General features: G+C 36.4%; 1 protein-coding gene across 2 annotated transcripts in view; it reads left to right on the top strand.

Annotated features, from left to right (window-relative positions):
• ammecr1 (AMMECR nuclear protein 1) overlaps window positions 1-24,790 on the top strand; it is a 146,136-nt gene that overhangs the window by 100,598 nt on the left and 20,748 nt on the right. For both annotated transcript variants that reach the window (XM_039766530.1, XM_039766531.1), the window contains 2 exons: window positions 16,800-16,890; window positions 24,374-24,470. In XM_039766530.1, the coding sequence (XP_039622464.1) occupies window positions 16,800-16,890; window positions 24,374-24,470 (188 nt within the window). The remainder of the gene's footprint in view (window positions 1-16,799; window positions 16,891-24,373; window positions 24,471-24,790) is intronic.

The raw sequence follows: 24,790 nt of genomic DNA, 5'->3' as shown, positions 1-24,790 counted from the left end.
TCAAATAAAGACACGCTATAACAGAGGTGAACTCAGATCGGAAAAAGAGAACAGAAGCCCTCCCCGCAAGAAATGTCCACTCACATATAAGAACGACACAGCTGCACCAGGTGTAAAGGTGAAAGATTGCACCATTTGGATACAGGACGAAGTCTGGCATCATCTTGCCAATCACCTGTCCTCCTTAAAAAAAACAGCATGGCTTACAGAGCTCACCAATGTATCGAGCAAACTCATGTTTGTGATTATGTTTTTTGATGGTCTTTACATAAGAAGCATTTATATGTTACTTATATAAAAGCCAGATCGAATGTTATTTATCTTGATTTATTTACTTATCTTCCTACAGCGTAAAGTCACAAGTATATAGCAGAGCTTCCTCTGTTTAATCGTCAAGGGCATGCTCACAAATTACACGTGTAATGCCATAAAAAATACCTGCTGACACTTTAGTACGCGAGCAATGGTACGAGAATGTAGTTAGACTATTTTTGGGCACATATACCATGCTAGTGTTTAGATCTGGGCGGTGTAACGCTGGTGAGCTCTGTAAGCCATGCTGTTTGTTTCAAGGACAGGTGATTGGCATGATGATGCCGTGCTTCGTCCTGTATCCAAATGGTGCCATCTTTCGCCTTTATGCCTGGTACAGCTGTGTTGTTCTTATATGTAAGTGGATGTTTCTTGCGGGAAGGGCTTATGTTCTCTTTCTCCGATCTGAGTTCACCTCTGTTATAGCTCGTCTTTATTTGAAAACAGCAGTGTCAGATCAGAGAGAGCATGAATACGACTGAGAGAATAAAACTGAATTAAAAACGCTAACTTTGATGAGCACTATAAATTTACAGCGGCTGTTACAGATACAAATCAAATGTATGTTTTTATTGTATAATATTAACAATAATAGCAGCTCTCTACTCCAAATTGTAAACTTGAGAAGCTGCCAGCATCGAACCCAGAACCTCTTGATTGGGAGTCATCAGTTCTTAGCATTGCAATACGCAAGCTGTTGCATTAACCGTCTACTGTAACATGCTTTCTTTTTTATTCGGTTATATTCTTGAATAAAAGCGAACTTGTTTTGTTATATTTGTACCTTTTGTGAAAGTGTTTATTTGATATTTGGACTTCAGGCTTCACACCTTATACACATGTTGTAAAGACGGTCCTTGGGTGTGTGTGGGAACTGTTAACATTTGAATCTGATGATTGTATATAGCGCGGAACTGACCTATCTGTACTATGCTGTCCTCTGCATCTCCTGGAGTTCAAAAGAAATACCAACATGCAGCAACATGTGGACACTGGCCAAGATTGGAACAAAAAGCCAAATGCGGTCACTAACTACAACTGCATGAAGGTATGCAAATGAATGTAATGTTGCATTAGTACAACAACGTTTTCCGAAATGTACAATACAGGTCATAAAATTAATAATTCCAAATGTCATATATACAGTGCATCCGGAAAGTATTCACAGTGCATCACCTTTTCCACATTTTGTTATGTTAAGCCTTATTCCAAAATGGATTAAATTCATTTTTTTCCTCAGAATTCTACACACAACACCCCATAATGACAACATGAAAAAAGTTTACTTGAGGTTTTTGCAAGTTTATTAAAAATAAAAAAAACTGAGAAATCACATGTACATAAGTATTCACAGCCTTTGCTCAATACTTTGTCGATGCACCTTTGGCAGTAATTACAGCCTCAAGTGTTTTTGAAAATGATGCCACAAGCTTGGCACACCTATCCTTGACCATTTCCGCCCATTCCTCTTTGCAGCACCTCTCAAGCTCCATCAGGTTGGATGGGAAGCGTCGATGCACGGCCATTTTAAGATCTCTCCAGAGATGTTCAATCAGATTCAAGTCTGGGCCACTCAAGGACATTCACAGAGTTGTCCTGAAGCCACTCATTTGATATCTTGGCTGTGTGCTTAGGGTCGTTGTCCTGCTGAAAGATGAACCGTCACCCCAGTCTGAGGTCAAGAGCGCTCTGGAGCAGGTTTTCATCCAGGATGTCTCTGTACATTGCTACAGTCATCTTTCCCTTTATCCTGACTAGTCTCCCAGTTCCTGCTGCTGAAAAACATCCCCACAGCATGATGCTGCCACCACCATGCTTCACTGTAGGGATGGTATTGGCCTGGTGATGAGCAGTGCCTAGTTTCCTCCAAACATGACGCCTGGCATTCACACCAAAGAGTTCAATCTTTGTCTCATCAGACCAGAGAATTTTGTTTCTCATGGTCTGAGAGTACTTCAGGTACCTTTTGGCAAACTCCAGGCAGGCTGCTTATGTGCCTTTTACTAAGGAGTGGCTTCCGTCTGGCCAGTCTACCATACAGGCCTAATTGGTGGATTGCTGCAGCGATGGTTGTCCATTTGGATGGTTCTCCTCTTTCCACAGAGGACCTCTGGAGCTCTGACAGAGGGACCATCGGGTTCTTGGTCACCTCCCTGACTAAGGCCTTCTCCCCCGATCACTCAGTTTAGATGGCCGGCCAGCTCTAGGAAGAGTCCTGGTGGTTTCAAACTTCTTCCACTTATGGATGATGGAGGCCACTGTGCTCATTGGGACCTTCAAAGCACCAGAAATTTTTCTGTAACCTTCCCCAGATTTGTGCCTCGAGACAATCCTGTCTGAGGTCTACAGACAATTCCTTTGACTTCATGCTTGGTTTGGGCTCAGACTTGAACTGTCAACTGTGGGACCTTATATAGACAGGTGTGTGCCTTTTCAAATCATGTTCAATCAACTGAATTTACCACAGGTGGACTCCAATTAAGCTGCAGAAACATCTCAAGGATGATCGGGGGAAACAGGATGCACCTGAGCTCAATTTTGAGCTTCAAGGCAAAGGCTGTGAATACTTATGTACTGTACTTGTGCTTTCTCAATTTTTTTATTTTTAATAAATTTGCAAAAATCTCAAGTAAACTTTTTTCACGTTGTCATGGGGTGTTGTGTGTAGAATTCTGAGGAAAAAAATGAATTTATTCCAGTTTGGAATAAGGCTGTAACATGACAAAATGTGGAAAAAGTGATGCGCTGTGACTACTTTCCGGATGCACTGTATATATGACATTTGGAATTATTAATTTTATGACCTGTATTGTACATTTCGGAAAATGTTGTACCTAAGTCTCTCTTTTTTGTCAGTGCGGCTTTGACATCATGGATCAGAAAATGCATACTAATTCAGCGTGAGCAGGAGCACTCAAGAATAAAACTGAATTAAAAAAAAATTGACATTCACAGTCATTCAGTCATGCACACCACTCACATCCACGTCCACAGTTTTCCCAGTCTCGTTCGTGCACAAGATCTGACACAGTTTTCAAATAAAGAGGGGGTGTAACAAAACAAGTTTTTTTTGTTATACCATGTCTTTATCTGAAAACCACATCAGATCCGGGGGGTATGTGGGAGCTTGAACGTGAGTGAGAGAATAAAACTGAAAAAAAAAAACGCTAACTGTAACTATAAATTTATAGACGCAAATTAATTGTATGCTTTTATTGTATGATATTAACAATAAGAACAGCTCACTGCTGAAAATGGTAAATTTGGGAAGCAGCTGATATCGAAACCACGACCCTCTTGATTGGAAGGCAGCAGTTCTTAGCATTGCACCACGCAAGCTGTTGTATCAACCGCCTACCGTAACCTGCTTTCTTTTTTCTTTGGTTAAATTCTTGAATAAGAGTGCACTTGTTTTCTTATACTTGTACCTTTTGTGAAAGTGTTTATTTCATATTTGTATTTCAGGCGTCACACCTTATACATTTCATGTCTACATTTTTTCAGTTATTACTAAAACGTGAAAAATGTTTGTGTTAACTCCGTTTTACATAGATTGTTGTTGACACGGAACACACATGAAATGTATGTATTCCAAATGATGATGTACTATTTTACCCTATAAAGCTCCAGCACTTCACTCGAAGATAAACACTGAGCACTGACAAACTTCTTTGCGAAATGAACTGCAGCGGTGGGCAGGGGGATGGGATACCAGGCTGCTTGCTGCTTATCAACACATTTACAGGACAAAAGACACTGACGGAGAGGTGAGAATGGATTTAAGGTGTGCCGGATTTATGAGCTGTCTCATAGGCTCTGGTAATTCTAGTGTTAAATGAGGCAGAGTTATTCATTAATATCTAGGTATGATGCAGCAGTCTTGAAAACTTGATTTAGTAGGTATCATGTTAGTCATTAGTATCCTTCATCCTTTTAAACACTAAACGTAGTTGCAGTGTAATTTAACCGGACAGCAGCACAACAGAATACCCACCACAGAGTACCAAAAACAGATTTAAAAAAAAAAAAGAAAGAAAAGTCAAAAGCAGGCATTTGTATTTGGAAAAAAGAATAATGAGAACTGTCATGTTCTCATGACATTATATAGGTAATTGTAAAGCCTGAAATAATAATAATTTTATTTATTTATGAGCGCTTTTCTAAACACTCATGGACACCGAACAATAGACAAAACACAGATGATAAACCAAAGTAAAGTACAGAAGTTAAAATCAGACAGAGCAATTTTAATCAAAGAGAAAAAGCAGTCTTAAACTATTGATTTTTAAGTTTAGATTTGAAAAGTGAAAATGATTCAGTATTTCTAAGCTCAAGTGGTAGTGAGTTCCAAAGCTGGGGCAGCAGAGCTACTAAATGCTGTGCTCCCCATAGTGGTAAGACAGATGAAGGGGACAGTCAAGTGGATGGAGGAAGAGGATCTGAGGGTGCGGGAGGGAATGGCAACATGGAGGAGGTCGGACAGATATGGAGGGGCAAGGTTGTGGATAGCCTTTAAAGTTAGTAGGAGAATTTTGAATTGAATTCGGAACTGAACTGTAAGCAAATGAAGCTGCTGCAAAACATGAGTGATATGGTGAATAGAGGGGGTTCTAGTAGTGATGCAGGCAGCTGAATTCTGGACCAGTTGAAGCTTATAAAGAGATTTGCAAGAAAGACCAAAGAAAAGGGAATTGCAATAATCCAGACAAGGTGACAAGGCTAGGAACAAGGATAGCAGTGGTGTGGAGAGTGAGGGAGGGGTGAATATGAGTAATGTTACGCAGGTGGAAATATGCAGACCGGGAGATGTTATTGATGTGGGACTGAAAGGATAAAGTACTGTCAAGGATGACACCCAAACTCTTAACCTGTGGGGAAGGGGAGACAGAGGAATTATCAGTAAGAAATGAAAAATGATCAGTTTTGGATAATGTTGATTTTGTACCAATGAGGAGAACCTCAGTTTTGTCACTATTTAATTTAAGAAAGTTTGAAAAAAAAACAGGGTTTGATTTCTGCAATGCAATCAGTAAGGGAGGAGGGTGGAAAGGAAACGGTAGGTTTGCTAGTGAGATATAGCTGGGTGTCATCCTCATAGCAGTGGAAGCTAGTGTTATATTTACGAAAGATATTGCCATGGGGAAGGAGGTAAATAATGAAAAGGAGGGGCCCCAGGACAGAGCCCTTGGGCACACCAGAAGTAACAGCGGTGGGTTGGGATGTGAAAGTTGTAAGTTGAACAAACTGAATGCGGCCTGAGAGGTAGGATATGAACCAATCTAGTGGTGTGTGGATAATGCCAATCGAAGATAATCTATTGAGTAGAGTAGTGTGAGAAAGAGTGTCAAAGGCTGCACTCAGATCAAGAAGAATGAGAATAGTAATTAAACCAGAATTAGCTACCATAAGGAGGTTATTAGTAATTTTTATAAGTGCTGTTTCTGTATTGTGGAGGGGATGAAAACCAGACTGGAACTGTTCATATAGATTATTTTGAGATAAAAGAGAATGAAATTGAATAGCCACTCATTCAAGAATTTTGGAAATGAAGGGTAGATTAGAAATAGGGCGAAAATTACTAAAATTAGTTGGATCGGCAGCAAGTTTTTTCAGTATTGGGGTTATTGCAGCAGTTTTAAAAGATGAAGGAGCAGTACTATCTACCAGTAGTGAAAGAAGAGTGGATTATAGCAGAAATAAGAGGGACCAGAGAGGGGAGGCAGACTTTGACCAGAACTGTAGGGAATGAGTCTAGTTGACAGGTGGATTCCGGCTTAGATTTAGAAACAAGTTCTGAGATTTCTGAGAAGGTAGGAAGCTGAAAAGAGGAAATTGCAAAAGAATTCAAATGCAGTACTGGAGGAATCTGTACAGAGAACTGGGGAATCTTCTGGATTTTTTCATTTAAAAAGGACATAAGGGAATTGCAAAATTCAGTTGAGTAAAGGTGAGAAGGTAAAGAATACGGGGGTTGTGTGATATTGTTAAGTAGTAAAAACAATGACTTGGTGTTTCCTTCATTGGAAGAGGTGATGAGAGTATAATAGATTTAGTTTTGGGCAATACAGTCCTTGTAATAAAGTATATGGTTTTCGTACATCTCTTTGTGAACAAAGAGTCCAGTTTTTTTATATAACCGTTCAAGTTGCTGGCCTTTGGCTTTCAAAAGCCAAAGTTCAGGCATTAAACCAGGGAGCAGAAAAGGAGAAAGAAACAGATCTAGTTTTTAATGGGGCGACAGAGTTAAGAATACCATCAAGTCCAGTGTTACAGTGTGAGACCAGTTCTTCAGGAATGGATAAATTATCAATGTCTATAAGGGAGTCAGTACTAGAGGAAAGAGAGCCTAAGTTAATCTTAATATTACGGAAAGACATGAGACAGGAAAGCTTAGTGTTCGAAAGGAAAGACATGAGACGGGAAAGCTTAGTGTTGGAAAGTGCAAGTTTAACACTGAATGAAATAAGAAAGTGATCAGTTATGGGGAGTTCATCTGTAGTACAATCAAGCGTGGTAACTCCAGAACAGCAAATCAAGTCCAAGATATATCCTTTGAAACAGCTGCTTAGTCCATTAGATTGTAATTTAATCGTAAAAAAAGTTAGTTACCGGAGAGCAGTGGCGAGTAGTCATGCCAGCGTTCACTCAACCAGAAGTTTTACTCAGGACTCCCGAGTATTTGTGGCTACCACCTAATACACTTAATTTATTTTTTAAATTGCACAGCTGCCAAACAGGGCCCAACTAATCACCACCTCCTTATTTATTTGTTTGTTTGTTTGTTTGTTTGTTTTACAATTTTTTCAATTAAAGATGAGTAATCCAGAGAGTGAAGGTTGACATAGGGAGTTCTGTGCCACCTTACTGTAAAGACATAACCCTGTTGATAAACACCTGTATAGTACCAAAGAAGCAAGTTTTATTATAATAGTGAATGATGTATTATTTACCCAAGTATTTGCTCAAGTAAGATCACAATGAATAGTGGAACATAGTAAAGTGGAATCTGTAAATTATTTATTTTTACCAAGAGACATTAAAATACTCAATATGCATTAGCATTATAATAAATGCACAAGTTACTACAATATAGATTTGATGTTTATGCTCAAATATTTTACCAAATTGTAGGAGTCCTGGCCCGTAACAAGCAAAAGAGCATGTTTTTGTATGAAGAAAGAACTGATACTGCCATGAAATAAACATGAAAGAGAATGAATACTGAGTGCAGCTTATATTTGCATTTGTTTCTTATTAATGTAGCTCCAGCAGTAATATTTACAAATGCTATAATCAGTGAGCGGATTATGTTGGAAAGCTAACACTTCCTCCTTGGCTTTTGACCAATGGAACACAAAGGCCTTAATACTGTGTTTTAATTGCTTTTTAAATAATGTACTTTTAAGTGTCTGTAAATGTGTGTGCATATAGTACTATAAGAATTAAAGCTTAGGAAAACACTTAAGGTATATTGCAATACTTTTAAACTGTTTTCCTCAAAAAATACTCTTTTTATACTTCCAAGCTTTCTAAAGGCAAAGAAGACAATCCTGACCATTTTACACAATATCTTTATGTGTTTGTTTTTGATCTTTTATTCATGAGGGTTACACTGTTAAGAGGCTAATAGGACTGTGGATTTTACTTTCTCTGGCGGTGATTTCCAGCACTAGCAAATGGGCCAACTGAGGGAGGGAACCCTACAGGCGAGTTCTGAGGAATTAATTTTAGTTAGTAGAGATGTCATTAATTAACGATTGTATGAATAACTTAAGCCACCATTACACTCACACACCTTTCCAAGCTATTTACAGTCATAGCCTTCATTTACTTAATCATAGCCAGTCAGGGGGCCGTCACAGTGCACTCCTTGGAACACCATTCATGTAGTTTGACATCCCCAGTGACTCACTCAGACCTGTCTGCAGCCCAAAGGTTTTATTATTTTGTCTTAAGACACACGAGACAGACTGTTGTGTATATGATAGCTGACCACCAATGAGCACTCATGCATAAGGTACGGTACTAAGTATTGACATTTGATATGCTTTTCGATACCTAATACAGTATATTTTGCAACTCAATAAAAAACTTTTTTTTTTTAAAGAATTGCAATTCTGTATGCATTAAAATCTTTACATTTACGAAAACATAATGGTAAATTATGCATTAAATGCAAATACTACCAGTAGTGCAATCTTTCATAAAAGTAAAGTTCTGTAAACAATAAAAAGTAAAGAAGTTTAAATTCAGTTTTTTTTTTTTACATTGATTAAAACAAATGCTGTTACTGAGGTAGTGCAATGAAATGTTACAAATGTCATTAACACTAGAATTACCAGAGCCTACGAAAAAACTCGTAGATCCGGTCCACCTTAAATCGCTTTGTAAATCCATTCGCACCTCTCCATCAGTGTCCTTTGTCCTCCAAACGTGCCGATCAAGACAAGCTGCAAGCAGGCGGCTATTACATCCCCCCCACCGGCTTAGAACATGCAGGATCTTCTCCCAGCTCATGCCTTGATTGATTTGGGGGTGAAGTGGAGTTTTAGAGTGGAAATAATAGATCATTATTTGGATCACACACATTTCATGTCTGTTCCGTTTCTCCAGTAATCTGTGTAAACACATTGTTAAAACAGAAACTTTTTTTCATATTTTAGTAATGTTACAAAATGTAGGCATAAACTATAAAATGTGTGAAGCCTGAAGTCCAAAGATCAAATAGACACTTTCACAAAAGGTTCAAGAACAATACAACAGCTTCTGTGGTGTACTGGTACGATTTGCTGACTCGGAGCGCAGCAGGCTTGCCGTGCCTCAGACACCCGAGTTCAGTTCCCCGCTGGGGAAGAAATGTTTTTTTTTTTCTTTTTAACCTTCACTGCTCTGCCTGCCTGCCTGAACTCCCTGTCTATCTATATAGTAATAACAGTAATTTTATTATTTTATAGTAGCTTCCCTGTCTGTCTATCATATAGTGCCTTTCCTTATCTATCTATATATCTATCCCCTTAGCTGTTTTTTTTATATATCTATTATACAGTGCCTTCCCTATTTATTTATATATCTAGTGACTTCTCTGCCTGTCTGTCTCTCTATTACGCAGTGCTCTGTCTGTCTGTGTGTTCTGGATCTTAAAAATAAGTTATAAGGACACTTGTTCATGTTAATTGCAGTCTTAATTGTTAAAAAATATTTTAAAAGGAGCATCCCAAATGAAAATATAATGATCTCATTAACTGACAGTGCATACCAATTTATCAATTTTATGTCCGTTTGAGGCGCTGTTACAGAAGGCATGAGCTTATTTAGTGCAGCAGGATGAACGCACTGTACATGGAATATTATTTGAAAACGAGCGTCAGATCGGGCGTATATTCAAACCCAATCTGACGCTGTTTATTTTCAATTAATATTACATTAGTGCGATGATGTTTTCACACATATTGTCTCTTTCTTTCATCTTGCGGTTTGTAATCAGTGACGGCATGTTTTTTTCCCCCGATCTTGCCTGTCCCCACATGTTGCTGTATGCTGTTTCTTTTGTATTCCAGGACATGCAGAGGACAGAATAGTACAGAGCAGTAAGTTCAGCACTATATGCAATCAGACAGACAGACAAGCAGAGAAGTCACTAGATATATAAATAAATAGGGAAGGCACTGTACAATAGATATATAAAAACAGCTAAGGGGATAAATATATAGATAAATAACAACAACATTTATTTATATAGCCCATTTTCATACAAATATTAGCTCAAAGTGCTTTACATAATGAAGAAAAGAAAAATAAAAGACAAAATAAGAAATTAAAATAATACAACATTAGTTAACATAGGAAGGAAAGGCACTATATAATAGGCAGACAGGGACGCTGCTATATAATAATAAAATTACTGTCATTACTATATAGATAGACAGCGAGTTCAGACAGGCAGGCAGGCAGAGGGCGAAGGTTAAAAAGAAAAAAAAATTGAATCGAACTTGGGTCTCTGAGGCACGGCAGACCTGCTGCGCTCTGAGTCAGCAAATCTTACTGGTACACCACTGAAGCTCTTGTATCGGTCTTGAACCTTTTGTGAAAATGTTTATTTGATCTTTGGACTTCAGGCTTCACACATTTTATAGTTTATGCCTATATTGTGTAACATTACTAAAATATGAAAAAAGTTTCTGTTTTAACAATGTGTTTACACAGATTACTGTAGAAACGGAACACATGAAATGCGTGTGTTCCAAATACGATCTATTATTTCCACACTAAAACTCCACTTCATTCCCAGATAATCAATCAAGACATGAGCTGGGAGAAGTTTTTGCATATTCTAAGTCAGTAAGGGGGATGGAATAGCCAGCTGCTTGCAGCTTGTCTTTATCGGCATATTTAGAGGACAGCGGACACTGGTGGAGAGGTGTGAACAGATTTAAGGTGGGCCAGATCTACGAGTTTTTTCGTAGGCTCTGGTAATTCTAGTGTTAAATGTTAATAGAATAAGTATTGCAATTATTTTAAAACAATATACTTAAAAATATTAAAACAAACTTTAAATTAACATTCAAGCAAAAAGAGCATTAATGCTACCTTTTGTAAACAATTGTTTGGAAACATAACACATAAACAGATGGATACGTTTAAAGGGTTTGCATAATTTGCATTTATGTGTAAATAAACTACAGTGTCTTTGTAATTTCCACATTTTTTGCAGGAAAGACTAGTATATCAACATTCTTCCGTGAGGCCTACTTTTTTCTTGGACTGCAGCTAAGCCCTAAATTGCTACATACACACTCTGAATCACAGCTAAAATCGTATAAAGCACACAGAGGTATTGTCCCACTGCAATTATGCAGTTGAGCACTGAAAAGTTCTAGTGGCTTAAATTTTTAAAATTATGTGTAATACAATAAAAGCAAGTAAAGTGCTACAAGAGTACACTTCGCGGCGACCATTTAAAAGTGCTAAAGATTGTTGCCCCTGAATGAATATCACAGAATAAACTAGCCAGCAGATTACAAATAATTGCAGATCTCTTTTCTAATATGTTAAATGCGTAATTGACAAAAAAAAAAAACACCTTTTATCTTTTTTTTATATAAATGTCATATCCCTACTTCACATGCAACAGTTTATAGGTTTATATTTGTTAACTTGTCCATAATTTAGAAATAAGACACCTCCCAAAATTCTTTGTAAATTGACTTGAGTGATGGTCCTTTATATAGAGTCAACCCATTAGGTGATATTGGCTGCCACCTAGGCCCCCATGTGGACTTTAACTGTCATTACATTTGTGTGTTTGACTAATTTGATTGTAGTAGAACCTTTAGTTGGTATTGTGCTGCAGCAAATCTTACATACAGGCTTACATGCTGTCTTATGGTTTTCCTTCCTCATTTGCCTCACAGCAGAAGTAATTCCAGACACTCCAGCTGCCCTCTTTGTCAGCCTTTCTGCTAAACCTGTGAGTGATTAGAAACAGGGCTGGAGCTCTAGCCATAGCAAACCAGAAGTGCATTTTAAATGCATGCTGTAGGATTGATACCATGAATAATAAGTACTAAAGTAATTTTTAAAATGTCAAATTTGGTACTTTTTAATATTTATATACTTTTGACATCCATATTAAGTACAGTGCGGAAAGACAGCAAAGAAGATCATCTTTCTTGTATCTATTGCAATGTCAGAATGGAGAAAGGAAAAAAAAGTACAGAGATTGTTGCTAACCTTGCCATACCCAGAACACTGACAGTACATAACTATGTACAAGACAAGTAGATAGACATCTAGAACTTCTTTTGTCTCTGGGGTTAATTTGGCTTTTAATAGAAGTGCATTAAATAAATTAATAGATAAATTTATATACTGTAAACACAAACACACATATTATGATCTTCACATGCACTAGAATTAATGAAAAGGGAGAAGCTCCAACAGAGTAAACTTCTGCCTTGACAGTCACAGCGAGGCATTATGCGAGCATATTACTGATTCTATAAAGGAGCCCCAGTAGCAATATTTTGAGACACCTCTGCTGAATAATTCTTTGGCCGAAAGTACTCAGTCTCAGTGTGTCAGAGAGAGGATGTGCAGCATTGTTTATAGTGACACTCAGTTTTGTTTTAATTCTCTCCCTTGCTGCTACCACTGGGGGGTCCAGAGTGCATTCTAAAACTGAATCTGTCCTTTTAATTAGCTCTCTTGAAGTGATGTTACCAACCCAGCCCAGCACACCACAGCATCGAAATTCACACTGGCAATCCCTGAGTTTTATAAGATGCAAAGGCTGTCACTACCCACATTAAAGAAATGCCATCTTAGAAGAAAAAAAAGGGCCTGCTATGCCCATTCTTATATACTTCCTGTGTTATGACATCAGTCCAACCTGTCTTTGATGTGGACCTCCTAGTACTTGCAGGAGTGCACCACTGCTTATGAGTTGAAATTTTGGTAACTTACTATATTCGCGGCACTATTAAGGAAAAACTGTAGTCATCAGCAGTCAGACCAAATTGCAGCAGGGAAAAATGTAAAAAGTCAACCTGGCATTGTCATTTGGCACCTAATCAGTTATCGTAAGCCAGGGTAGCACAGTGTTGGGTAACTGTTTCCTTGTAAAAATAGACACTCAACATGCAAAGTGATTGTAATTTTTGTTGAGAAGCTAAATGTCTTTTTGAACCATACCGTAGTAGAATGTTTTCCTGATGCAATGACAGATTTGTCATGCATCTTAACTGTACTGAGGAGCTACCTAAGTTTGCCTGGTACATCAGTCTTTTGAACGTGGCTATTCCATGCTTCCTGCCTGACAGTTCACTGTCTTAGCACTGACTTATTCCTAAACAAAAAGGCATAAAATCGATATATAGATTGAGAGCTTTGTTCAGTAACTTGTTTTTTTGGGTATGCAGAGACATTTATAAGTCACAATTTGTTGCTAAGCAATGTATGGAAACAATAAAATGCCTAGGTGAATGTTTATATTACAAAGATGGCTTAGGTGACAAATCAAATGTTAAAACCTTGCAGTATGTGAATCTTAAGTCTTGTTGTGTCAACAGATACTTCTTGATGTAAAAAAAAAAAAAAACAAACAAAAAAAATTTTATCTTGGGTTTCTGTGCCTTATTTTTAAGGGTTTCTGAGCCTGCTACTAATTTAAAACTAGTCATACTTTCCATCATTAAAAGAGCTGGAATTACCTTTTTCCCCCTGCATGCAACTGCAGCATGTGAGAAATGTCTGAGCTAAGCTATTGACGGTTGTGCTGAAACGCCATCAGTCTTTGTCAACAAGAAATAAAAAATGGCTCTGCATCTGGTGAACTCACAAATTCTTGCTACGCTTTGCACCTTTGACAGACACCAAACATTGCTTTGTGCTGATGTACTACTGTTAGTATCACATGTTTGGGTTGATAAAATGACACTGCTGAAAGTACTAAAAAGATTTTGCCTCAAGTACTGTGATGGAAAGCTTGTGGCTTGTTTGTTTTTGTCTATATACTGAGATTTTTAAAGATCATTTAAGAGGAATTATATAGAGGAACTGAGTTTGAATGTCTCTTGATTAGCTTGATCTGTTCATGCTCTTGTATAATATTCTTGACAAATTATATATAGGATTTTAATATTGGTCATTGTGCTCTATATAGATGGTGATTTGTTTCACTAAACCTTACGTTTGTCCCTATATGTATTTTGATTACTTTTTTTCTGGATTTCTATGATCGTCAAAGCAAAAAAAAAAGTGCTTGTTTGTTGAACACTGTTAGACACTTTGCATTATTTCAGTGAATACCGCAGGCGTGATCAGAGTGTGAAACACAGCATAGTTCAATAACACAGTGATGCATAGCAAGTTCAGATTTCCTTGGTGGTTCACAAACTGCAGAAATCTGTCTAGTAGAGTCCATCAAATACATCTTGTTTATAAAATGTAACATTATTACCAAGTACTTCACAATTTAGTTAAAGTCGTCTTCACTCCTACTCTTCTATACTCTTTTGAAATAAAGTAAAGAACACATCTAGATATCGATCTTTGCTGAAAAGTCGCTTTCTTTGTGGAACTCTGTTTAAGAGATTCTGTTTGCTGTCTGATTTTTAAAGAAAAAGTAAAATGGTTATAGTTAAGATACAGTGGGCCTTGGTCAAGTATTTTTGTTTTGGTTACCTTAGTAAGTAGAAGTGTCCTTTTCTGGACACAAGAAATTGATTTAGGGCTTCTAGTCTGGTTTATGTGGAAATGGTTCTAAAAGTGATATTTAGTATATCTGAAAAAGAGAGAAAAAACAAACTTAATACAGTCTTAGGGTTGCTTGGTCTGATGACATAGCATGGACCGCCTGTTTATTGCCCTAGCACAATTCTGTGTACCTACTTACTTAAGTCAGTCACCAGTAACTGATTTCTGCAGGCAAGCTATTGATGCAAATAGTTGCCAAAAGACAGCACATATGTACTGTATGAATAGGTAACATGCAGCAATCTCAACAGATCTAACACTAAACTAGAAAGCTAAAAAGAAAATTTGTCCCTTGGTGTACTTTGCAGTTTGAAAAATCAGAGTAATATACCTACTCTATTATGAAAATGGTGACATATGAAAACAATTGTCGGGGGGAAAAAAAATCTACTTACCAAAAAAAAAAAAAACAACTCTTCAGACTTCAAGTAAAAATAGGTCACTGAATTAATTGGGGTTTTAGTTAAATGCAGTGTTTTGCCTCTGAGAAATTATTGGGTGGGACAAAAAAGGTCTACATCCATAAGTAACTTGAAAAGCACCTGATTCACCTAATTTAGAATTTGGACATTTAAAATATTGTATAGCCAATTTCTCATGAATGCTGAACAAAAAGCAAATCAATTGCATGTGAAGAAATATATCAGTTGAACTGTGGCCTGTTAGGTTATGAAGGAAGCACATTAGAAATGAAATCCTGCAGTACTTCTTTATATTCCCTTCTTTGTACACCAATAAATGCCTGGTATCGTCAATATACTAACGAACCAATTGTACTTCATTGACTCAGGATATAGAACCAATATAGGAAGCACTACAAGTAAGAGAATATTTTATCTGTGGCTCTGCTATGAGATAACCACCTGTTTCCACCTTCTCAAACAGTTTTTAATGTTTGGAAAATGTATTGGGATTAAATCATTCAGATATTTGTATATAAATAATGTCTTTGCATCCCATGAACAATTACACTCCAAATTTAGCTTCTCATCAACACAATGTTTCCACTATCTCTAAATTAGGAACTTTGCTAAACAAAATCTGCCCAATTTTTTTCTCACCTCCCACCTACTTCTATTCCAGAAGAAATATTGATCAGTATTGAAGATTCAGACAGCATTTCTATAATATATAAAACAATTTTAAAGTCCCTTTTAAAGATCCCAGAGTACAGTGGGAAAAGGATCTCTCACACAACATTTCAGAAAAGGACTGTTAGGCAGCCATGCACAGAATTCACTCTAGCCCCATATGCACAAAGCATTCAATTATTCAACTTAAAATCTTTTATTGAGAACTTAAGTACTTATGACAATCCATATGAATGAATCAAACAATCTCTCTAATATATCTCCCAAGGTGTCACTTGCATTACCATTAATTATCAAACAAATCATCCATTACCTGTTGAAGTTTTAATGTAAAAGCAACATGAATGCTAGTCATCAATCACATCATCCATTGCTTGTCAAAAACTACATTTAGGCCAAGTAACGTTTTATTAAAGTTGCAAAATCTGTTTAACTTATATTGTTTAATATGAAGTGAAAGCATAGTTTAATTGAGCCAAAAAAGTATCGGGCTGTGTTGCATTTAGACTATTGCTGCATCAACAGCATAACATTTGACATCTGCTTTTTATGCACTTAAATTTCATTAATTACTCTTTCTTGGCAATGCTTTGTCACTTAAAATCTTAATTACTAAAGTGTGGTGTGGTTGCTTAAAGCAGAACAGCTGCAAATATTTAACATGCCAGCACAGATGAGACGTTTGTTGGCAAATTACCCAACATGCTTTGTTTAGGCAATGTAATTCTGGATAAGCAGTAACAGATCTTAACTTAGTTTTTAGCAGGAATCACTCAGGATCTGTCAGTCAAAACCCAGAGGCATGGTGACATTTTATTACAACATCATGTGTCTGTTCAGTTTGTGTTATTGCTATTCACTTATTTCAGTGCATTTTCTGTTGTATATTAACAATTTTTTTTTTTATCTCCATTTAACTTATTCATAATACTGTTGTAATTCTATTTTAAAAATAAAGAAATGTGTTGGGTGACAATAATTGCGGCTTCTGATAATTGTATTTTTCTTATTTCTAAGGATATGGATTTAAATAAGGTTAAATGACAGTGTTATATATTTGCATTATATCTGTTCATTGTGCGTAATCTCAAAACCTTTATCTGGGTCTCTAATTCTTTGTTGTTTATTCTTATTTTTCTACAGGTTGGCGTACATGGCATTAGAATAGAATTTTTCAATGAAAAAGGATCAAAACGCACAGCCACTTATCTGCCAGAGGTTGCAAAAGAGCAAGGTTTATCCTTTAATTTTCTCATTTGCTGGTTTTAAAGGTTTTCAGTTACTTATCACTTGCTACAACTCTGAGGTTTCATCTTCAAAATGAACAGAACCATAGTTTTGTAATGAGTTTTAAAGTAGCTTGAAAGAGTATTGGTTTATTTCTTTTATAATTTTAACTAATTGTGGAGCTAATTTTGGTTAATTATCCTTCCATTAGAATAGTATCTAGTGTATCAAAATGGTATTTGTCTTCAGCTTCACTTTTACCAACTTGTGCTTCTCCCATTTTTTTTTTGATCAAATTGAAACACTGATAGATAAAATTAAGCATTTAAATTTTAAGTGAAAAAAATGCAGGTATAAACTTGAAAACAACCTCTTCTAATATTTCCACTTGTGTTTTATAGAATTGTAAGCTGATCTCCTTAGAATTCAGGTTAATGATATATTTTGATATCATAACAAACAGTAAGATATGTGAATTTTTCATTTCAATATAGATTGTATATTTCAATATAAAACTCTATCTTGTAAAATATTGCATTCTTTCAGAGCATGTTGAGTTTCTTCTGGTTCATAGTATTTTTCCTGTACTTCTAAAGGAAAACACATATGTTTTGACAATGCCAGACCATTTAGCTATCCATCATTGGCCTATTCCTGTGAACCCATCACAAAGTATAATCAAAATGTGATCTGAAGAGTCTCCAAGGTGCTACTGCTAACTGTGCTGCTTAGGTGGTTTAGTACCTCATTCTCATTGAAGCATCGGATTTTAAGGTACAGCTAGCATCAACCTTCCTTCCTTTAATTACATCCGTCATATCACCTTATCGTCTTGTTTGCTTGAACTGAGAACATTATACTCTTTTTGCCTTTCCTCATAGCTTATTCTCCACAGTTCTATTAACTCTTCTCTGGGCTTTTTCTAGAGTTCGTATGCCATCCCTGTAGTGGGAAAAACCAAACTGCACACGTTATTCCAGATACAATGCCACAAACGTATTGTACAGCTTATATATAACCTTTCTTTAAACTGTGGTCTTCAATGAGCATTAAATTACCTAGCATTCCGGGATGAGTCTACTAGGACTGCCAAATGTATTTCATAAGGTTTATTTGCAATACAAGTCGTCCCCACCCAATTACATGATTAAGTTTATTTTTAATTTCTGTAGATACAATTATTTACACTAAACATCATTTGACATTTAACAACCCCTTTCTGAATTTTGCCTGGTTCCCTAGAAGGAATTATACTAATTCTAGAGTATCTGGAAATTAATTCAATCAATTCAAATTTTTAATTTGAAGTCTTCAAATATCAGAAAAAGTCCTGCTAAATTTTGAACCATAAAATTTATATGAAATATGGTAGAGTAGTCCGTGTACCCTGAATGCCACTTGTGACATCAGATCCTTATTTGCTGCAATTTCACTGTGCTTATGCCAGCTGAGCAAGCTTGTGTGCACAGCTTCCTGAATCCTTGGTTTTTGTAGTTGGAGAATCGGGCTTTTATGAAGTGTTTCATCAGAGGAGTTTTGAAAATGGAAGTATAAATATTATTGTGTGTCCCATAACTGTCAAATGCTTTGTTTGCTTCTTTATATAACCTCCTGTATATTAGTGAAACTCGGTCTAAATCAGCACTTGCTGTCCATGAGAAACACCACTGAATGCTTAATTTTAACTTTTCTAATTACTTTCATTAAATTGCCAGTGGTACATTTAAGATAGCTGGCCTGTGATGATTAATTTGGTAATATAGTGGGACAACTTTACCAGCTTTACTACTTAGGAAATTTCAAAGTAATTATTAAAGTTAGTTTGCACCTTTGTTTTGTAGAAATGCCTACGAGTTTGAAATACAGAGCTTATGATGCTTTGTTTGTTATAAAGAGGCTAACATACTGTATGTTATATCTGTTAAAGTGAATTATTTGAATACACTTTTAGAATTTTCTTACAAATTTCCTCTTTCCTTTCTTTAGGGGATTTTTCCATTTGTTGTTTTCAGTTGCAGTAGTCTCATTTTCACCTGTGTTTCTAGTTCCCACTATTGTTTGGCCAACAATCGTAATTGTTTTTTCAGATCCTTTAATTACTGGACATTTGTTTTAAACTGATAACACTCACTGCAGTTGTTATTTTGTACATTGTTCCTTTTTTAAAACTTATCTCCACTTAAATTTTGTTTCCATCTCTCTCTCTCTCTCTCTCTCTCTCTCTCTCTCTCCATGTTTTCCTTTTTTATTCTTCAGAGGCAGTCATTTCTAAGTTGAAGTACTCATCAGGTTTTTGGCTTCTCCATGAACATTCTTCCTCTAACTTTTTCAGTATCTGCCTCCTGTGGTTCAGTTGTTGACACATTTAACACACTTGTTATTTGTTAGAGTTTTTGCCTGCTGCTTAATTACTTTACATTTTAGTTCTCAGAAGCCAACAGTCAATAATAGCTTCATGGAACGAACTACCCAGTAGTGTAGTGTCAACTATTGCAACTGAAGACTTTTTAATTTTTAAACCCTGGAGATACACTGAGTTCAGTGGCCTTTTTAGCTCTAACAGTTTTCTGGTTTTACTAAAGTATCTGCCTGGTGATTAACATCTGTCTATCAAAAAAGAACTTTAATCAATAAACATAACTTCCAAGAGTTAAATGACATACTGAAAGTGTGTTTTGTTTTATACCCCAAGAATATGCCATGTGTTAGGCTGGCATCATGCTTAGGATTGGTTCTTGCTTGCTGCAAGTCCTGCAGGGACAGATAACATGTTCATTTAATGAGTGAGGGCTTTTAGGATAGGCACAAACATGCATGTAGAACTAACAAAAAAATAGTTAAATCACAACATGACGCCTTTAATAAATCTTTAAAGAAAATGGGTAGTAGACTGTAATATAATAATATAATATTATATAATAATATAATAATAATGTAATGTAATAGTAACTGTCATATGGTAACTATGTATTATTGACAGTGAGTCACTTCAACAAGTGCATCTATCTTTTTTTTTTTTTTTTAATCCGCTTTTTCCTGGCGATTGATGAGGGGGTCCCAGAGTATATTCCTTTAACAGTGGGCTCAATGGAAATAATTTTGTTTTACAAGTCTTTAAAATGTTATAAACAAAGAACAGCAGATTCAAATAAAAGATGGGTATATGAAAGCCAGAGAAAAGGTACATGTAATTACAAACACACAGAATTAAGCATAGTTATATAATGAGAGTCAGCTGTCAAGGTAGGGGAAAAAGAACAAATAGTTTCCATAAACGCAGTCAGCCTTGTCACCCTTGGCTTTACATGCTTGTGGCAAGTAAATCTAATCACACAGAGGCAAAGCTCTCTGGATGACTGCTGTCTTGACTGGCTTCCTATTGTTGCTAGGATCCATTTAAAAACTTTTACTCTGACCTACAGCTTTTATGGCACTGCTTGCCACTATGTCAGATCTCTATAGAGCCTCATGCCACCCGTACCAACCCCCACCTTTTCATTCTGTGCTCTAGCTTTATAGGGGTGGAACAACCGTCTCTTCACAATCAGAATTTCTTTATGTCTACAGGCTAACCTTCAGCAGCCTTTTTAATATCCTCCTGAACACAAAAATATATAGGGCCTCCTTCCCTTTTTAGCCCCTCAGTTCTTTGTAGGATTAGCAGAAGGTGGCAAGCTGCACTCTTGTTTTTTTTTGGTTGTTCCTTTGTCATCTAGTTTTCATGTAATGTAAACTTTTTGTGCCAAGTGTTTAAAAAATGTGTATCTTGATTGTATTATACAAGTCTTGGTTTAAGACACTGCTGAATAAAGACAATCCTGCACGTATTAAATATAGCAATAATTTAATACAATGGAACCTTGGTTCACGACCATAATTTGTTCTAAAACTCTGGTCGTAAACCGATTTGGTCGTGAACCGAAGTAATTTCCCCCATAGGATTGTATGTAAATACAATTAATCGGTTCCAGACCATACGAACAGTATGTAAATGTATTTTTTTTTAAGATTTTTAAGCACAAATATAGTTAATTATACTATAGAATGCACAGCGTAATAGTAAACTAAATGTAAAAACATTGAATAACACTGAGAAAACCTTGAACATCAGAGAAAACTAACACTGCAAGAGTTCACGCTATAGCGCTACGAACCGCCTTAGCTGCCTCGAAAGCTTGCATTTGTAATCTATTTAGTTAGCCAGTAAAAGGTGTCATTTCACCCTACTTTCTCCTGTGTCAAGTGTAATGTACTAAGTTATTTTAGTACCAGCACATTAGTACTTCATACTAGAATGTGAGACTCTAGAATTTTTACCACATTATCATGCAAAAACTTATTTAGATTTTTACTTATTACTTTAGATAACCCATCTAGTGTGTGTGGTCAGTTTTCCTGTAATCTGTCCTTAACCACTTAGCATTCTCCAGGTGCCAACAACTTGTGTTAGTTGTTCTCCATGATTTTTTCTTTTTGCCCTAGCTATGCCTTTACAAGTAGCCTTTCGGCTTGGAAATGGCAGCTAATTGTAGATTTTTTAGCGAGGGAGATTCCACCATGCAGACAGTTTCTTAAATTCTGTCAAATTCTATCACTGTGGTAATCTTTTGTCATGTATATTTGTATTTTTCGAAGAGTTTTGCTTTTTTTTTTTTTTTTTTTGCTCTTTTCATTTTCATTTGCTCGATTGCTGAATAGTGTGCAGGTATGCAGGGCTGTGTTTGTTAATGGACTGTCATCCTATCAAGATTGTTTTTGACAACATTGTGCCTGATGTCTCCTAAGACACTTTATTGAGTAAACAGTTTTAGAAATTAGATGGATGGTTTAGTTCTCTTTATACCTGAGACTTTGAAACCGGATGTTGCCACTTGGCCCCCTTTATTTCTCTCTCTCTCTCTCTCTCTCTCTCTCTCTCTCTCTCTATATATATCTATCTATATATATATATATATATATATATATATATATATATATATATATCTATCTCAACATATTGTACTGTTGAATGCTACATGTTATGGTTCTCCAGATGCACTTAGTGTAGCAAAACCAAATTTCACAATGTTTTTGAGACTGCCGACAGTGATGGTTTCTGTGACCATGCACTATTATTTTAGAGGTTTACTGGTAGAAGCATTGACATGGATTTGGAATGTTAAAAGGGTCCTAATGGTTCCCATTGCTGTAGCTTCTGTTTGAGAGTCCACTGAAGTGTGTTTGGTTAAGTTAATTATGTGGAACTTTGAAAAGTCTGAAGCCTTATAACAATGTAAGAAAACTCTAAGGATGAAGTGTTAAAAGATTTCCACTTGAAGATGAAGAAAATATTGGTAGCATAATTCTTTGGTAGATGGTTTTGATTTGCCAGATATTTCCACTGAATCATTTTGGATTTGCTTTCAGTTTTAGGGCCGATTGGTTATAATACGAGTCATCACTCAGTGTTTGGCTTCATAAAGTTGTAGATGTGTTTACTTTTGTTAGCGATTTTTCTCATGACCTTGTTGTGATTTATGTAGTGCTGAAGTTTGCATTTTTAAAATAGAATGTTTATGGAGTGTCATTTTACCATTTATTACACAACAGTATGTGTGTGAAGGACTTTCTTGCTGCCATTCAGCATCAGACGGTAACATTTCAGCTGGGATTTTCTTTCATTTTTTTATCAAATTAAAAAGACAATCTGGTTGCCAGTATTTTCAAAATCTAAACTTGGCAGAAACATGTGTAGTGACCAAATTATTGTGCAGTCCTTGAATCCAAGCTCATTCAGCTGTATAATGAAATCTTGTTGATTTTTGTGTATTGCTGTACCATTTAGACTGAATGCTGTAGAGTCCCTGCTGGGACACCATTAAGATGCCTGCCATATTAACTTGGAGTGGTGTATAAATGCAATTAATTTGAAGCAGCTACCACTATTTTAGTCCTTTCTCATCTTAGTGGTTTCTGAATGTTGGCCTTACCTCACTGCAGTCGTTTTAAGTATTTTTGTCCGTGTATTTCTAATATTCTGACACCTAAGAGTCCAAATGGTGATCAAGAGTTTCAAGTAGTCTTTTATTAGACAGCATTACATCACCAAAGTCCAAAATACTATATCACCCTGGAAGGGGTGAAAAAAAATTGATTCTCATGATTTATTTGTACAAGGTGTGTACATCCTTTAAGCACATTTTCAATTGAAAGGTCTCAAATATCCATGCATCTCTCATTTTTGTCCAAAAATTGAAATTCTCTTTGTCAGTTTTAGCCAAGGACAAAAACAAACTACACTTAAGACAATTTCTAAAGCTGGGCAGAGTAGTGGCTCTAAGGCTAGGGATGCACCAGCAATCAGAAGGTTGCCTGTTCAAATCCCATAAATGCCAGAATTCCACTCTGTTGGGCCCTTGAGCAAGGCACTTAACCTGCAATTGCTCCATTCTGGTATGACGTTAACCTGCATCCTGCCCTGCAAGCACGTCCTCCAACATGCAGGGAAAACTCGGGGGTTGGTGGCAGGATTGGCACTTCAGCCACTTTTAAAAAGAAAAACTCGCACTGTTCCACTTCATTCAAACTAATGTGGTGTTGAGAGGTCACCTGTTGCACAGCTGCGCTTGGGCCCTAATCTGGGATCCTGAGCTGGTTCATTGTGTGGTGCGTGTGGCGACTTGCTATATCAGTGCATAATCCCAACCTCTCGCCTCTAGAGCTTGATGATCTAATTTCCAGCAACCATACCACATGCATTTCAGAACAGGTATTCCACCTAAAGGTCTAAGCATTTTTGGCCTGGCCAGTACATAGGTGCGAGACCAATCTAAGAAAGGTGAGGTTGCTGCTGGAAGAGGTGGTGTTGATGTCATCAGAGGGCACTTAACCCGTGGTCTGAGTGTGGATCCCAATGACCCAAATGACCCCATCCTTAGGAAGAAATATAAAATCAAGGTCCTGATTCTCTGTGATCAATTAAGATCCTTGGACATCCTTTGTAAACAGTAACATCTATCCTGATGTTCTGGCTAAATTGCCCACCACAACATATAAAGTAGATGACAGCAGCTCTGATAATGTTTCTCTTCTTTCTCCAATGCTTAAAAGTACTTAATTTGACTCTGTTATTATTAAGAAATTGATAGTCTAGATATGAATTTCATGCTCTCTTCCCAAGACATGTTGGTTTTAAAATAGAGATGGCAAGAGTATGCTACTTTTTAGCTAAAATAAGGTGTTACAGTCTATCTAGTAAATATCCAAAGGCACAATCTGTAACTGTAATCTCTTTTCACACTAGACATTTTTATAGAAAATGTCAGGCATAGCAGTAGCTTGTAACAATATAAACCTGGTTTACATCCATTTTGACCATGTGTACTAAATGTGTACTATTTTCAGAACTGATCACAAAAGTTGCTATTTTATTGGTGGGAGAATTGGTGGTTATTTGTGAAATGTGAAGTTTCTTCTACCTAATTATTAACAAATTATTTTCTCCCTTCTAGGATGGGACCACATTCAGACAATAGATTCTTTGTTAAGAAAAGGAGGTTACAAAGCGCCCATCACTAACGATTTCAGGAAGACCATTAAACTGACCAGGTATGAAAAGACTGCAAAATTGAAACTTGAAAAGTACAGTTTTCATCATAAAGCAGCCCATCCATCTTTATATAGAAATGCTTAAGTGAGCTTTTAAAGTGTACAGTAGCTTCTCTTTAAAATATCAGAATGATTTTGGACCGCAAACCAGTCTCTTCAAAATAGAAAGGACACTACTGTATTTATTGTTGTCTAAAATAAAAATTTTGTTTCTAGAAAAAAAAAAAAAATTATTAATACATTTTCGAGAGCAGTAACACCACAAATGGACAGGTACTTGAGTATTTCTTGAGAGAAATCCCTTTTTGATATTTTGAGCG

The sequence above is a fragment of the Polypterus senegalus genome, chromosome 10 (genome assembly GCF_016835505.1).
Source record: "Polypterus senegalus isolate Bchr_013 chromosome 10, ASM1683550v1, whole genome shotgun sequence".
Taxonomy (NCBI): Eukaryota; Metazoa; Chordata; class Cladistia; order Polypteriformes; family Polypteridae; genus Polypterus; species Polypterus senegalus.
Note: the sequence above shows the minus strand (reverse complement) of the source record. Positions and strands in the feature narration are given on the sequence as shown.